At 44.9% G+C, this 16868-nt stretch overlaps 1 protein-coding gene across 4 annotated transcripts in view; it reads left to right on the top strand.

The window, feature by feature from the left end:
* KALRN (kalirin RhoGEF kinase) overlaps nt 1-16868 on the top strand; it is a 449507-nt gene that overhangs the window by 372351 nt on the left and 60288 nt on the right. Inside the window, exon 1 of one of the 4 annotated variants that reach the window (XM_048953839.1) lies at nt 12530-12810. The exons of the other annotated variants lie outside the window; for them this stretch is intronic. Within the exon in view, the coding sequence (XP_048809796.1) occupies nt 12729-12810 (82 nt within the window). The 5' untranslated portion in view covers nt 12530-12728. Of the gene's footprint in view, nt 1-12529; nt 12811-16868 lie in introns of those variants that run through there. 4 annotated transcript variants of the gene reach the window in all.

Below are 16868 nucleotides of genomic sequence, written 5' to 3'. Positions count from 1 at the left end.
CTCCTGGACTCCATTATCCAGCTTGTGAGGGGTCTGGAGCACAAGCCTTATGAGGAGCCGCTGAGGGAACTGGGATTATTTAGTCAGGAGAAGAGAAGGCTCAGGGGACACCTTATAGCTCTCCACAACTGCTTGAATGGAGATTGTGGTGAGGTCGGCTTCTTTTCCCATATAACTAATGATAGGACTGGAGGGAACAGCCTCCAGTTCTACCAGAAAAGATTCAGGTTGGACATTAGGAAAAACTTCTTCAAAAGAGCGATCGGGCACTGGAATGGGCTGCCCAGGGAGGTGGTGGAGTCACCAACCCTGAAGGTGTTCAAGAAATGTTTAGATGTTGTACTGAGGGACGTGGTTTAGTGGGGAAATATTGGTGATAGGTGGAAGGTTGGACTGGATGGTCTTGGAGATTTTTTCCAACCTTGGTGATTCTACGATTCTATAATTCCATTATTCTAGCTCCAAAATAATAAAAAATGAGCAAGTATTTAACTACCACTGCAATGTGGGTGATGAAATGTGGGTTTTGTTGCTTTTAAGAGGTAGACCAAGAGAAGTTTGAGAGAATGAGTGAATAGGAACATTCATATTGCTATGACTGTAGTTCTGCCAGAATTTTTACCTGTATATTAGTACACCATATACAACTCCACAGGGAGTCTCAGCAACTGCAAGCTATGGAGGCAGGTTGTATTCAGGCTGTTGGAGCCATGATCTGATGGTGTGTGAGTGTGTTTGAGTTACATGGTGTCTTCATTTCTTTTCTTTTTTTTTTCTTTTTTTTTAATATGGCATTGCTAGATATTTAAAGCTAAGCTTCAACTATGTTGATTTGTTTAGGGCATATCAGGTACCAGTGAAGTCAATTGCACTTATTGCTTCAGCTGCTCTGTTATCTAATCAAAGCCAAAGTCCTCCAGCACTCTACCTGGAACTCTTTTTTTTTTTTTTTTGGAGAAGTACAATTTAGACAAATGCTATGATAAAACAGGAAAGGCTATTTTGGAGGAAGTTGCTTTGCTTTTTTCCAGAGAATTTTTATTATTTTAAACACAGGAGTGTTTGTTTAAAAGAGAGAAGGCCTGCAAATTTTCTTGTTTACTTTGCCTTTGCTTCCCTTTCTGACAGGGGGTAAAACTTTATCCACCTAATCCCCAGTCAGCTTAACCCCAAGTTTCAGTGTACGGTGGCTGTGATGTATTCTGTACTGAGAAAGGAAAAAATGGAGCTGGGATTTAAAATGCTGCAGTCAGCTGAGCTCATCTGGAACGTCAAAGAATTCAATACTTGGTCTGGCAGAGAAACTGGGGGGAAATTCAGCAGTGATACAGACAGAGCTATAATTCACACCTTCTAAGTCACAAAAATCCTATCAGAAAGGTTAGATGTTTGGACACATCAGTGTGTCTTGGGCCTGATTCTGCTTATGGGATGAGATATTATGAATATGGGACCCATCCATCTGCTTTTCCTGCTCTTTCATCCATCCCTGTCACAGGTCACCCTCACTGTGCGTGTACCACGAGCAGCTCAGGGAGTACAGCAAACAGGCAGAGTGCAACATTAAACTGGACACAATTCAGTAGCTGATATTGCAAAAAGGTCAGGGCACCTGAGCTGGCACTCCTGTCTGGCAGTGATCTGACAGCTTTATTATTGTGCAACTTGTGCTCAGTGCTCTAATGCGTAGCTTACAGCACCTGTGGGACCTGTGCTTAATTTGGCTAGGAGGCTTTCAGAAAATTGGGTTTCCTGGTAGCAGGTAATATATCGATCACTTGTACCTCTTCATTAACATACTGGCACCAACATCCTAGACTCTGAGTATGGGGTAGAATTGCTGCCTATCAGGATAAGAAATCATTCTGCTTTTAGAATCAAATTAGTCAGCCAACTAAAAACCAAAAAAAGCTGGCAGGAAAAGTAGAGAAAGCATCAGCAAAAGTGCAGGAACTGAACTCTATGTGGATCTGTAGGAAGATAGAAAAGCTCCTGTTTCAGAGGGTTAAGCGCTTCTCTCTGCTGGAGGAGGTGGCCATGGTATATCGCTGCCTCGGAGATGGCCATGGTATTGCTGCCATGGAGATGGCCATGGTCTATTGCTGCCATGCAGCTCCTGTCAGCACTGTGCTGAGTGCTGCTGATGAGATGGGTATGTCCAAAAGCAAATATTTTCCTTCTCAGGATGAAGAGCCATTTGTTTCCTGTAGATATGTCTGTTGGCTTTTTGGCAAAGCAGTTTCTGGAAGGGGGTATGGTTACTTATTTCAGCATTTGTGTTATATAGTGGCTTGGCCAGTCTAAGGTGGGATGCTCAGAAAGCTGAGCACCCTGGGCCTTCCCATCATGAGCTGGAGCTGTAGAGAAGGGAGAGAGGGAAAGCAGCTCTTGTGAGTCCCTCCCAGACTCAGCACTGCATTTCCGCAGTCTCTGGGGATGACTGGGGTCAGAAATTCTCCATGGCCTTCTTGCTCTCCTGCCTGGCTTCCCAGCTGCCTTTCCAAGGGCTGGACCATGCACAAAGCTCCTTCCCTGGCTGCATGATCACAAATGTACTGGGTGACCTGGATTCTTAGATGAGGTTTGAAGGTGTGGGGGGGTTGCACAGCCTTCTCCTGGCACACGATCCATCAGAGAGGGAACAACCTGGGAATAGTTCGACAGTGTGTACATGGACAGGTGAGACTGCACTGGTCCCACTTTCCCACCTTGTCTTCAAAGATGTGCTGGAAAGGGAATCTTTAATTTTTGTTATTCATATATTGATGTCCCAGCTGTTGTGACATCACCAAGGGCAAATATAGTTCTACTAAGTAAATACTATACTTTTGGCTCATTAAGCAGGACCACTTCCGGGGAGTAATCTGGGCTGTGCAGCATCCAAATTGCCTGGGGAAAAACGGAGGAATCTCCCATCAGAAGGACCCTAAGCGTGGAAAGGCTTGTCCTGCCCATTCCCCAGTTTTCTGTGTGATCCCAGCGTGTGTCCTTTCATAAAACATCTGTGCTCTGCCTTCTCTTACTAGAGCAGGGTCAGTGCAGAGAGAGGGGCCTTTGAAAGGGACTCCATGAGAAGCTCTGATTGAGCCTGAGCAGTAGTTGTACTGAGAAAGGACCCAGGCTCCTGCTGCGTGCCACTGAGGTTCAGGAAACAAGGTCAGATTGGGTATTATACAGTTAAATACAGAGGAGACACCTATTGAGAGTGGTCTGAAATTGGTGTCTGTTTCTTTTTACGAGCTGCCCAGAGACCTTATAGATGCCTTCTGTTTCTTTGAGCTGCGGTGCTTGAGCTCATTGCAGCCACCCGAGCAAGTGGGTGGAGTAGAGTTCGGTTTGCAACATGAGGTTTCTGTTCGCCTGAAGCCAGCAGCCATAATACCTCCTCGTCGCTGCCCCACTAGTGAAAAACAAGCAGCCCACAGGAAGGGTATAAATATAGGTCCTCAGGCAGAGTCTGTTTCCTCTGCATTTGGTCGTGTGTCTTGAGATCCATGCAGAGCAGTGGGAAGGGGGGAGTTGTTCTGGAGCGCTTGGCCCAGAGAGACAACAGGAAGGTCATCGGCTGCCTCTGCTGCAAGAGCGACGGGAGCATGTGGATGGCTTGTGTCTTGTGTTTCCTCTGGGGCCAGACTAAATTTAGCAGATTCACAGAGGGGCGTTGGACTGTAATCCATCTGAGGCTGCAGGGGAAGAGTGGGATCTGGGTTGTTTGCCTCAACTTTTTGCTGCGTAACCAGCTTCAGTGAGCCACCATTCATTATTATGTCCCTCTTCTGCCTTGCTGAGTGTGCTGTAAACTACTCCCTGATCTCTTGCCCTGAACTGTTTAAAATTTAAGCAGGAGGGAAAAAAAAAAGACTGCTGGTTCTGGGTTCATGCTTACTCAACATCAGAGTGTAGATGTGACTTCTGTAGCATCAACACAGAGGCTGAGCCTATTGAGAATTGCAGTGATGCAGTTACTAAAGATCAGAGCAAATCTCATTTCAGACTTCCCAAAAGTATTGCTTTCTGATTCTTTCAGCTTCCAGACAGTTAAAGGGATTATTCCCCAATGCAGTATTTACACTTGCAAGGCCTGCACACTGCTGGGCTGATCCTTCAGCTGCTAATCTTAAACAAATATTTTACAAGTGTGTTTTGAAATAAACTAGCTCTGCTAAAAATCCCTTTTCCCTTACTAGTCTGAGACAGAGCTAGGCAAACTGAAATCCAAAGCACATGCATATTAAATAATGTTTTTTGAGTAATTGAAATTATGTTTCTGTATATCTGCTTCAGCACAGATTTGATATATTGATACTGACACAAGAAGCTTGACTCTCCTGTCATTTACACAAGCATTTTTGTCAGAGCAGTTATTCCCAGGTCACACATTTTGCAAGAAAATCCCAAACTCATGTCAGATTTGCTTAGTTCAGACTAATCCCAAATTCTAGAAAGTAGAGTTAATATTATTGTCACTGTGATGGATCTAATAGTCAATGCCAGAGGGTTATTTAAGTGCAAGTGTAATTTTTCCATTCATATTAATTGGTCTAGTAAAAGATATTACCTCCTCTTGCAAATTCTGCTTCGCTTTAACTCCAGAATGGCATTTTTCTTTTCTTTAAGGCAGGCAAAGTCCATTTGTGATAATTGCTTGCACACTGCAATAAAGATTGGGATAGCCTCTAGCCCCTCTGAAGGTGTGCAAACAGAAACAGCAGTAACAGTCTATCCAAGACCTGTCCATTAAAAAAAGCAGCCTTGATTCTATCTCTTCAGCAACACGATTTCTAACCAATATTTGCTGTTGACTCTCCTATTCATGAAGTGGGCTTGGTGCTCCACATTTCTCACCAAGAGCATTTAGCTGTCTGATGCTAAATTAAACATTTTTGTTGCCCTTTGCTTTTGCAAGCCAAAGAGATCAAAAGTTAGATAATAGAACCCAATGTTTATATTTCAAAGGCATTATTCTATTTTCTAGATTAGGGAGGAAGACTGAAATCTTTCAACTCAAGTTATTTCTTTCCCATAGATAATTTTAAAAAGTATTTTTAGATATTTTAAGTCTTATACTCCTTCTAGACTGTACCCAGCTCTTTAGTTTTTCTGCAGATGTCACATATCTTCAGATTTTTAAGTTAACAGTTGCATTTTGCCAAGGAATATATACCCAGTTTTCTTGGAAAATTATTGGGAATTGCATTTAGGTATCAGAGAACAGAATCCAGCTTTAAGAGCCAAATGTCATTCTTCAGAAAAGCACTGAAGAATTTATTAACTCTGCAGGACTCTTACTCAGTGAAATAAGAACATTTTTCCTTCCACTGACTGCAAAATACAAATTAAGTTTCATGCAGTGTGAAGGAATCAAAGTGCTCTTGCTGCTGAGGAAGGCCAATCTAACCTGTGAAAAAGCTTAGATGGCAGGGGAAGGGCACTCTTTTCAGCCCAGTGGTCTTCATGGCCATCGCACATCTACTCAGACAAATCTGCTATAGTTGTGCCACGCAGACATGCTGCTGCACCACAGGAGAACTGCTTTGCACGTTGACTTCACCTGGGAGCTACACACTGTTCAATCTGCTATAGCCTTTCCTTATATGCGAAGTGTCTTTCTGCATGCAAAGTTGCAAAAGTGCACGCTCATCAGCCATCATAAAACATGTGAAGGGACATGCAGGCACACCGGAGATGGGCCTGAGATCAGCAGCACTGGGGGCTGGTGCTCCTCCCTGCTGAGTGAAAGTTAACCCTCTGAGCAAAAGCACTTATTTTGTCTCACATAGGGAGACTGAAACTCTTGGAGCATCAGACATGTACACCATTCCTTCCTGAGCAGTCAGCATCTGCTGTGGTGAGTGGGAGCACTGAAACTGAGAGATAGCACAGGTGATGCATCCGTCATGTACCCTGAGGCTCTTGCAGTAAATTCCTCCTCATAACAGCCGGAGAACCAAGGCAGATCAAGAAACTGATCTGGGTTAAAGTTAGCTTTTTTTTTTTCTTTTTTTTCTTTTTTTTAAGCTCCATCTTAGGTTAATTTTAACCTGGATCCTTTTGCAGCTCAGATTCACTGTGAGGCTGCACAAACATTTCTATTGGCACAGGATAAGGCACAGCACCTGGGAGAGACAGAAAAGGCAACAATGGGTTTTGGCAGGGCGACTGGTGCTCAGATTCAGAGTGCTCATGTAATGTGGAGCTGTTACATACCCAGAAGTCAGCTAAATGTAGGAATTAAAAAGTGCTCCAAGACATCATGTACTTGTCCCTCTTGCAGAAAGACAGCAGGTTTCTCCTTCTTGCAGTGAGTGACTGGAAACGCCAATGTGTACAGGTTCACTTTCAGTAATGTCTGATGTTACCAAGAGGAAGGGGGATTTCTAAGTATTTGGTGCTGGACTGACACTCATTGACATCCCCCAGAGCAGCATTTCTGCACAGGACATCAGCAGAAATCCTACCTGCCAGACAGCTAGCATCCTAGAAACACAGCCATTGCTTTTCTGTGGCCAGAGGGTACTCTACACTAATATAAGCAGAAAAGTTGTTTTCTAGCCAGTCAATCCATAAAACCTGATAAAAAATAGCTTTAAACTTGCTTTTTTAATTCTTCTCCCTGCATGCTGCCCGTTAGCTGTATCCTTGTTATTTGTGCCCTCCGTAAGTTCTAATAACAGCTTTATGGATTCTTTTATGCTTGTCTTAGATCTGGTATTGTGAACCAAAAGTCCTGCCATCCTAAACATTGCCTGGTAAGAATTCTTCTACATTCCCTTTCTATCCTAGAGCAGAGGAAAGAAGAAAATACACTTAATGCAATAATTTGGCCCAAGTAAATAAAGGCTTCTACAATATTGACATTGAATTTTATTTTAATTCCAATCCAATTCCTTCAGACTGGCCAAACAGAGAAAGGTTCTTTTCAAACTAGTAAATGGTGTGTGCTAGTTTTTTAATTTTTCTTTTTGTTTGCCTTGAACCATAATTGTGTTGGATACTGGAGGTGATAAACAAAGTTTTTAGCTCACTGCAAAACATCACAGGACAATAGACTGAATAGTCTTCTACCAGAAAAAAAAAAAAAAAAAAAAAAGAAAACAAAAAACATAAACAAACAAACTAAAAGCTTTCTTCAAGGAAGGAGAAATGCCATTTAAAGAGAAAATTAGCTGTGGTTTCCAGCATCTAAACAGAACAACCTCAGGCAAGTTGAAGCAGGCAGATCAGGAATACTGCTGTTACACTAGTAGTCTGTAGTTGCTGAAACAACTCACCTTTGTCATGCTCAAGTGGGTGAGGCTCCTGTTTCTCTTGGAAAGCAGACCACGATGGGCTGAGATAGGCTCATGATTGCCCCACTGGGGCCCAACGCAGTGCAAGAGGAGTCAAAACATGTCCGAGGAGCAGCCTTTCAGTGCTTTGTGTCTTCCATCGCTGGTTATTGCTGTAACTCCCAACAATATATTTCTGCTTTAATGGAGATAAGTGCTTCAGGAAACGGACACAAAGGCTGCTTAAAAATTTTATTTTGTTATTTTTTTGCTTAAGGTCTTGTGTGGTTGTTGTTTGTTTTTTTATTCTCATCAGGAGCTTTTTTGGATGTGTCCACCGTCCACTGTCGTTCTCCAGAAAATGAGTAACTCAGTATGGCAGTAAAGCAGTGCATGGCTCCATTTTCTGGAGCCCATATGTTAAACTGGTTTGTGAGGGGTTGCATTCTGCAACTCCTCTGGTGGTTCTGCTGGCAGGTCAGAGGGTCCTGCCTGCAGGTCTTTGCAGAAGGCCACATGTATCTACATAATTTCTGGGGACAACTCTAAGTTCATAGAATCATAGAATCAGTAAGGTTGGAAAAGACCTCTAAGATCACCAAGTCCAACCATCAACCAATCCCCACCATGCCCACTAACCATGTCCCTCAGTGCCACATCTCCATGGTTCTTGAACATCTCCAGATGTTTCAAGTTCTCTTGAAACAGCCAGAGTTGCATGAAAGTAAGTGTATGTGCCTTATTCTGTAGTCTGCTCTACCACTATCTGCCTGGTGCTGTTTGTTCATTGAGCTTTTTAAGATACTTTGGCGGATAAGACTCCAAGCAGATTGTCTTTATGTCTTAGGCTCTCCCTCCTTTGCAGAAAGAAAAAGAATGAATTGTAAATTAGGATGGAGACTTACGTTGCTGTCAGTGGGGGGAACTTATGATGTTCAGGAGAGGTGGGTTCTGTGTAGTGTACATGTGAGGTTCTTCTCATGTTGGAGCACCTGACAGAGCAGATGGGTCTGCAGGGCTTCCCAGTAGAGTTGGTTGGCCAAGATACTCGGTCACGCAACTCTACTAAGTTGTCATAAACCATTCCCATGCTGTTGTCCACAGAAGAAGCATAAGGAGTGACGTATCCTAACATTTGCTGAACATATGCCTGCACTGCAGTTTAACATGGAATTTGTGCTGGGTTGTCCATATTTCCTTTTAATTTGTTTCTTTTAGCTAGTTGAGAATGTTCTTTTTAGCTAGTTGAGAATGTTCTTTTTTTACCTACCACTGTGCTGCATTGAGGAGCCAAAAACCTCTCCCTGGAGTTGTGCTCCCTTACGCCAGGAGGGAATATGATTCCATTTATTTATTTATTTTTAATTTATTTGATCTGTTTTAATACCCAATAAAGTTGTTGTTTTTTCCAACTGGCACAAGGAGGCCCTGACTATTTTTAAAGAACGTGGTTCATTTGATTTAATCTAATGAATGTTTAGTGCTGTTGAAAATAGCTGGAGCCAGAGCCAAGAATAATGTACTGAAATGTGCTAGTTGAGCAAGGACTGCTTCACTCTGCCAATCTGCCTTCCTTCCAGTTGTTCACATTTACCTGGTTTTGTGAATAGCATTTGCAGACAGAACATATTGATCAAGGTTAATATTAATACCAAATCTAAAAGCCGGTAACGTCAGAGCCATACTCTGACACACTTATTTGAATAAACATCAAACCATAAAAACTGTTCTCGATGCTCACTGTAGGATGCATAACCTCGGTTTCAGACCACTTTAAGGCAACTACGAATTGCCAGTATCTTTTTATTGCATGCAGAGAAAATGAAGACACATTTTTCCCCCAGATCATTCAGAAATTTGGTGGGAGAATCGGTAATGAAAGGAGTCACCCAGTGTCTCCTTAAAGAAGGTACATTTCATGCATGTTCTTGCACTTCTGAGCATGTCTCAGCAGGTTACATCACATATTTAAATAACGTATTTAAAACTCTGTGTATCACTTTCCCTTTTGCCATCTGTGACTTGAATTCATGTTGGATAGTTGTTTCCCTGTTTTTTTCAAAAGAAATGAGTAAATAATACTTAAACTTCATTGGATTAGAAAAATACATCAGCCATAATGCATCCTGCTCCCTAATAGTGATGCCCACTGGGATTGATCTTCTGCAGTGATCACTTTACACCTCCAAGCACAGTGTGGGACTGACTTGAATAAGCAACAGACAGATGCTCCCAATAGCCATTACATTATTCATCTCTCTGTATGATGGGGGGAAAGAAGCAGCACCTGTCACTATGGCAGAAATGTCACTGCTGTTCTGCATTACAGATCTCAAGGGCGATCCAGGCCAGTGTATTTCCCCACATTTCTATTGACCCAGATGGAACCATTACACCATTAGTTATTTTATGCTGTGTTTCCCTCAAATACATCTTTCAGTTTATAACTGAGGGAAATTAAGCCCCCGATAAGATGTGAGAGAGCACAGTATACAGATGAACACATTCTGTCTTTCACCCCAAAATTTCCACGAGAGGACTGGGTAAAAGTATTAGGAGAGCTTACATTGCAAAAGTCACTTCTGTGGACTCTCTGAGATTTCATCCAGAAGCGTCTCAATCCTGGGGAATTTCTGAAGCCGTATTCAGGAGCAGAAAGATCTCACTGCCTCATCATCCCAACTTCCCTTCCATCCTCTGTGCTGCACAGATGCAGTGCTGATGGCCTCAGCTCCATGTGGGGCAAGTCGGGACCCGAACGTCTTCACAGTCACTCCAATGCAGATAACAGCAGCTGTATTAGAAATGTGGTGCCAGGAGGTGTTTCCCCAAAGAATTCCTGAGACTCAGGCTTAGTTTAGAGTGAGAGTGGGAAAGTTTTACTTGACTTGGGGACACAGAAGCCATTCAGCCAGATATTATTGCATCCTGTCCAAAAATAACATTGAAATTACAATGTGAACATAGGAAGTGAGGTTAAGGACCCTTTCTAGTTGCAGGCAAGAGCCTCCTCACTCATCATTTAGGCCAAGTGAACTGTGCAGCATTATTTTTCCCCATGTAATCTGCTGCTTCTCAAACACCAAGCTCCAGGCTCAGCACAGGTCCTACTCACATTGATGGCAGATGTCATAGAATCATAGAATTGCTCACGTTAGGAAGGACCATCAAGATCATCAAGTCCAACTTCAACCTAACCATACAACCTTAACTCTAACAATCCACCACTAAATCATGTCCCTCAGCCATGTCATCCTCAGCCAAGGCTGCAGCTGAGCTGTGGGCGCAGCAGCATGTCTCTTCTGCTTTATAGGAGCTACTCAATATGATGTGATTATTAAAACTATCTTTTAGTTATCTCTTTTTTTTTTTTTTTCATTTATAGCATACATTCATCAGTAAATACACATATGGATATATATTTTGAAAAGAGAAGCTTTTCAGATATAGCCTTCACAGTATTGCCAGTGTTGGGAAAGAAAAAAGAGAGCCTGCTTTTCCCCAAAATAATGAATTCAATTCTGTTGTAATTAAGCAAACCACTTTTTTCAGAGTTGAAATTACATTTTAATTAGGTTTTAGAATTTGGCTGCAATTACAGGACTACAAACTTGGTTGTCAAACTTCACCCATAAGTACTCTTTCACTGAATCTTCACCTCTAAGCTTTGTTTTATTGCTGTGTGCTGTCGGTATCATGTGCACCATATCTTTAAGATGTGCTCTTTTTGGCCTGATGGCTCAAATGTTCCTTGAGTGAAGTCAGAAACTTCTGTCTTCCCAAGCAATGCCGGGATTTGGTTAGGGCTTACCACTAGATGTCCCTGTGAACCCCTCAAACCTCCCACATATGCAGAGTTCGTGGGAGCCAGCTCGGGTTGGTGAAATCTCAATGCTGATGCGGGATGCTGAGCCCTTGTGGGATGCTTCACCCACATGAGATGTTGTGTCCTGGCAGCAGTCAGCTCTGCCAAATGTCTTGAGACAGAAATGCTATTTTTAGGGTGTCTCTAGTTTCTTAAACAAGGAATCTAAAAGGTTTTCCTTGGAAGACTTCTAAAGGCAGCCAGGAGCAGGGTTCTGCTGTGCTTAGTGTTGTGAAGAGCCTCCATGAAGGACAGATCCTGCCTTGTAGACCAGATCTCCATGCAGGAAGACACTGGGCAAGACCAGGAGCACACTGAGATGCCACTAAAGAGCACATTACCCCTTTATTTTGTTTGCTCAAAGCAGGCTGAGTCAAGGTGGGAGGCAGCAGCTCAGAGGGCAGGCTGTGGTGTGAAAGGCAGAATATAAAAGAGAGAGAAATGGTATGAAGCAGAAGGTGGAGAAGTGAAGGTCTTTAGGAAAAGGAGAGGTGCAGAAGGGCAAAGGGGCCCTTGTAGGTTCCCCATCCATATCTTCCTTCTCCACTTGCTGCTGTGGCCACTGTTTCCCATGAGATATTATCTGACTGCTTCAGGCACCAGAGCCCGTGTATCTCCCAGATAGGCAAAGTCCCAAGTCAAAGAAAGACACAACACACAGCAAACGTAGGCAGAGTGAAGGTTCACTTCATTCTCACATGCTGATCAGCAGCCTGGTGCTCAAGGGCAAGGAAACGGTGCATGCTCCAGCCTGGTTCTGAGGTTACCAGTGCTTCCAATGGGGCTGCAGTCAAAGAACAATTCCCACATGTATGCCTGGGAGCGTATTGGTTTTGCTCATTTTTCAGTACAAATGTGTAAAATGCATGATGCTGCCACTTAGGCATCCTGCCCAAGCTGCCCACCGGTTGCCTCCAGCAAGGTTCACTTTTGACACCTCCAGTTTTCTGTGTTTTAGGTGGGAAACCTTAACGTGACAGGCTGGCACTTTCTGAATGGAAAGCTCTGTCAGGTTGGTCCGTGTCTCAGATTCTCATCCTGAGCAGAAGGGCTGCGGTGCTTCAGGCAGCCCTCCTGCAGAAAGTTGATGGGAGAGCTGTTGGGCACGCAGCCTGGTTAATGCTTCCAGCCAGCAGTAAAAGGCTTTCGCCATCTGATGCTTAAGCTGAAGGAATGGCGGGGAGGAAAAAAGATAGTTGTGCACTTGGGGAAAAAAAAAATATAGCAAAATAAGTTTAGCCTTTTAAAACCACGGTAACCTATCAGAGCTGCAGCAAACTTCCTGCGGGGCAGCTCCTCTCTCCATCCCCGCGGTTCGGACGCGGCCGAACCCCTCCCTCCCGCGGCCCCCCTGGTTGCCGGCGCTCCGCCCGCCGCCGCCCCATTGCATAAGGGCAGGGCTGGGGCGGCTCCGCTCCGCCCCCGGAGGTGCGCGCCGGGCTCCGCGGGGACAGCGGTGGCTCCGCGGGCGGCTCGGCCGCTTAGCGTCGTTCCCTTTACAGTATTTTTTGGCTTTGAGGCTTTTTTTTTGTTTTTTTTTTTTTCTTTCTCCAAGCGGGCCGGTGGCTCCTTGCCATGAGCAGCCCGAAGACAGCATGAAAGCGGGCAGGCGCGGCTATCCAGCCCGCTCCGGTGTAGGATGGCTCTTGGCGAAGTGTTGCTGCTGCTCCTGCAAAGGTCGGTGGGGTCGGGGGACGAGGTGGGGAAGAGCGGTTGTTCTCGGGATCGGGGCCGGGAGCTCATTGGGAACCCCGGGCAGTAGCTCCTCCAAGGGAGAGAGTGAAGGAAAAGGGTGGAGGAGCAGCCGGGACCCCCAGTGCCGGGGCAGCCGGACCCCCCCCGGGGCAGTCGGAGCCCCCTCAGCGCGCAGCGGGGCTGGGGCATCTCGAGGGAGAAGGCTAAAGTTGACGGGATCCGTGTTATCGTGGCTGGTAGGAAACACCCAGGGACTGTAAGGTCATCGGGGCAGGCAGAAATATTTGCTTAAATGAGATTTCTTCTCCCTGTTTCCCCTCCCTTCCCCGGTCTTTCTTGGGCTCGGGTAGGGCAGCGTGTTTCGGGGACATCTGTTTCTCACAGTCTACAAATCTGTGAATGATGATTTTGGAAGGGCTGGGAACGCTGGGCTGAGGGCTTCTTGTGGAGATGTGGGAACAACACGGTGGTGAGAGTGCCTTGTGAAAATGGAAGGGAGACTGATTTTTGCTAGGAATTCAGGCTGAGATCAGCTGGGTGAAGGCTTCCCAGCCCACAGCCTTCACACTGATGTGGCTCTGGAATTTGCTCTGCATAGCGCAAGTTTTTTAACGGGAGATCGGTCTGGTATCTCTTAGCTTCAGTGTCCCCAACAGCACTTGCAGCTTTTGTTTGAGGTTGTTGCTTCTCTTAAAGACTAAAGCTATTAAATTCAGGCTTTTCTTCATGATGGAATCCCCAGGTAAAGATGGGGTTGCTAATTTCACAATGCACACGTTTGCACTGCTACCCCAGTTATTGACCCAAAGCTAGCCAGAGCAGAGCTGAAAAATGGGTTTGTGAGATGTTGATCTCTGTAAGCCTGAGGAGAACATCCTGCGTCATGCCAACCAAGCAACATCTGTAAGAAGAGGCACATAACCTGGTAGTCTCTGCGGAGCTGCTAACAGAAAGCTATAGAGCTAAACCACCAGGAAAGCCAGGCCTCGAGGTGGAGGGGGAAGGGAAACAGCTGGCTCTTCTCTCTCCTTTAGAAATGTTAACTGTGTTTGCAGTTCTGGATTAAGGATCAGTAACAAAAAGGGTTTTGTGGCACTGGTCACTTTCTTTCTTTTGTGACCTTGGTGGTCAAATTGGAATGGGCAGAAAGTGTAAGAAGCTACCTGTTACACTGTCATAGAAAACCAAAGGCAGTTCAGTAGTGGAAGAGCTCCCTAAGCACAAGCAGTACCAAACTCTGTACTTGAGGAGGGATTTGGGTGTCCCGGACAATAACATCAGTGTTCTTGTTGGCAGCTTCTGCCATTCAATGGAGGTGCTCTGAAGTGGCAGCCTGGCCTTTGAAGCTTTGTGTATCTGGCGTTGTCAGTGTTTATCTTTGCTTTGGGGGGACATGTCTTCTCTAGGACTTCTCACTGATCTCAGCCTTGTAGTAGAGAGCTCACTTCTGGCTGTGTTAAGATTGGATATACGAAACACTGTGGAGTAATTCTCCCTGCTGTGCCCCATCAATGACTTTCCCTTTGCCTCTCCTTTCTCCTGTGAGAGATGCCTAATGTATCTTGATCTTTGCACCTGCCAAGTAGGTTTTGTTGTGCCAATGAGGGATTGAGCAGCTGAGCCTATGGCTTGCTCTTAAACAGAGGTTGGTGCTTTTTGTGCTGTTGAGTTTGGAAGTGATGTGGGATGCTTCATCTCCTAAATAGCAACAACAGTGCTGAACTAAAAAAAAAAAACCCAAAACACCCAACAACCAACAAAACAGTGGTCCTGAGTGTATTGTGTAACTGGTCATTTCTCTGAAGGATTTTGACAGACAAGCTATCACATAAATCACCTCCTGTCTTTTGCAGCAGCAGTGACCTTGTTCCTGCTTTTGTGCCTGTTTCTCTTGGTGAGTTTCTGATTGTGTCAGCTTTGCTTGTGTACAGAGCTATTGGGATCCATACAGGGAAAGTGAATGACACTTAGTACCAGTTTTCCTCTGACCCAGATAGTCCCCTACATGAACTAAATAAGGACTACTTGTCTGTCCTGCAGTATGGAGAAATACGAATCCTAATATAGGAGTGCTTCGGAGCAAGAGTCTGTCACTTGTTCTCAGCCATAAAAAGGGGGAGCTAAGTGCAGTAGCCTTGCACAGCCTCCAGGCCAATGGCCTCAATCAGCCAGGAGCAGCCAAGCAAGGCCTCTTGCAGTATTTCCTAAATTACACAAACCCAAAGTAATGACCTGGTGTGATGGGACGCCCCTTAGCATTGCAGAATGGGCTCTGAAAGCAGATTGATGAGAGGGTTCACATTCTGATGGTGTTCTGATAACTAGAGACAGTCATTGAGTTTTCCTCTCAAATCAGCCCAGGATCTACGATTTAAAATAATTTTATGTTTCTTTTAACACTATCTCCTCAGTTACCTGCGTGATTCTGGTCTGAGGCTCTGTTGAAACAGTTATGATATGGAAACACGGGGAAAGAGGAGGGATTTTGCTTTGGGAAGTGTCTGTTGTGGACATGCAGTGCTCAGCTGCATGCTCTGACTGTCACAAGGTCAGAGCATGGTTACCTTTAACCATGGAGCTGAGGGCAGAGTTCAGTGCCGTTGCCCCACACTCCCATCAGCACATGGCTCTGCGGCATGGCCATGCAGGACTGGCACCGGGTGGAGTTTGGCTCTTCCTTCTGCATTCTTTGTATTACTGCCCTGTTTCTTTCTTTGCTTTCTTTCCCCCCTCTTGGTTTCTTACTATCCCTCTTATAATACACAGCAAAGGGAGCTGCGCCAGCCGCCTGGAGCATCTCTGCTTGCTGGTCAGAAACAGAGCCTTAACTGGAAGTTGGGCAAACTGGCGTAATTTCAAGGGCTGTCAGCAGCATCTTAATGAAAGTTATTTCTTCATTAGGTAGAAAGTGAGATCTGATGATGCTTTTTATAGAAGGTGCTGACATTGTGTTAGAGCAAGCTGCAAGCTTTGCTAAGGAAACTGGTACCTTAGTGCTGCATGGTAGCAAGGGAGAGATCTGCAGTAGTATGTCCAAGCCTGTAACATTTCCTAATTTGAACATATTTTATTTAGTGTTTCAGCCTGAGCCATGGTTACACTGCATAAAGTGCAGTGGAATGCACAGCCAAAGCAGTTCTGTCAAAAATGAGGCAGAGGAGAAAACAATAGTAAAGCTAAGGGTGTCAACCAAAGCTTGCTTTGTTTCCTGGTCCTTCCTGAATGACAAATATGAGGAAACTGTTACCTTCTCCAAATACACTCTGCGGGTTAAGCCGCTGTATTGCTCATTAGCTGCATCTCAGTAAAGTCAGGAGGATCAAGTGTACCGGCTCTTTGTGGGCGCCGGCCTTGGGCTCGGCTCCTTCTCCTGGCAAGTTCACAAGAAAATGGCTTTGTGAGGTTTGGGAGAGCTGTTGCTCTCTCCTTCCAGCTCTATTAAGAGAAAGCCAGTGAGCCCATGGCAGGAACAGCTCTTCCAAGCCCCACGTTCTCCCACCTCTGCAGGCAGAGTCAGGAGCTGGAGTGGGTTGTGGCAGAAAGAGGTGATAGAGCTGATGGAAGCACTGTTCCTCTGGGCAAGCAGGATGAGCACAGCAAGGTGAATGCTGCTGGAAAAAAAAAAGAAGAAAACTCCAGAACTAGTGTGGAATTGTGCTTTCCACTGCCTACCTTGCACCCTGCTACAGTCCTGAGCTAAGCATGTGTAAAGTGCCCAGCAGTCCCTATGCTGATCTGCTGGAGTAAATGAAGACCCATGGGTCTGAACCTGTGTGTGTCTTCCCCTTGAATGTGGCAATGAGACCTATGAGGATTTGGGCAAAAGCCTTGAGACCAATAAACTGTCTCTGAACGCGAGCAATGGAACAGGAAGCGTGGCTGGCTGCTACAGTTTTCAATCCAGTGCTGGGGAGCAGTAACCCCTTTTTAGGATGATTTAGCTGTAAGTATTGTTAAATCTGTTCATAAGAGGTGTTTTAAGGTCGGGACATTGCTCATGGGTTTCCTCAGGTCTATTTTCTGTGGCTCTGTACTACCAT

Source organism: Lagopus muta, chromosome 8 (assembly GCF_023343835.1).
Source record: "Lagopus muta isolate bLagMut1 chromosome 8, bLagMut1 primary, whole genome shotgun sequence".
NCBI lineage: Eukaryota > Metazoa > Chordata > Aves > Galliformes > Phasianidae > Lagopus > Lagopus muta.
The sequence above is the reverse complement of the archived record's forward strand: the minus strand, read 5'-3'. Positions and strand labels throughout refer to the sequence as shown.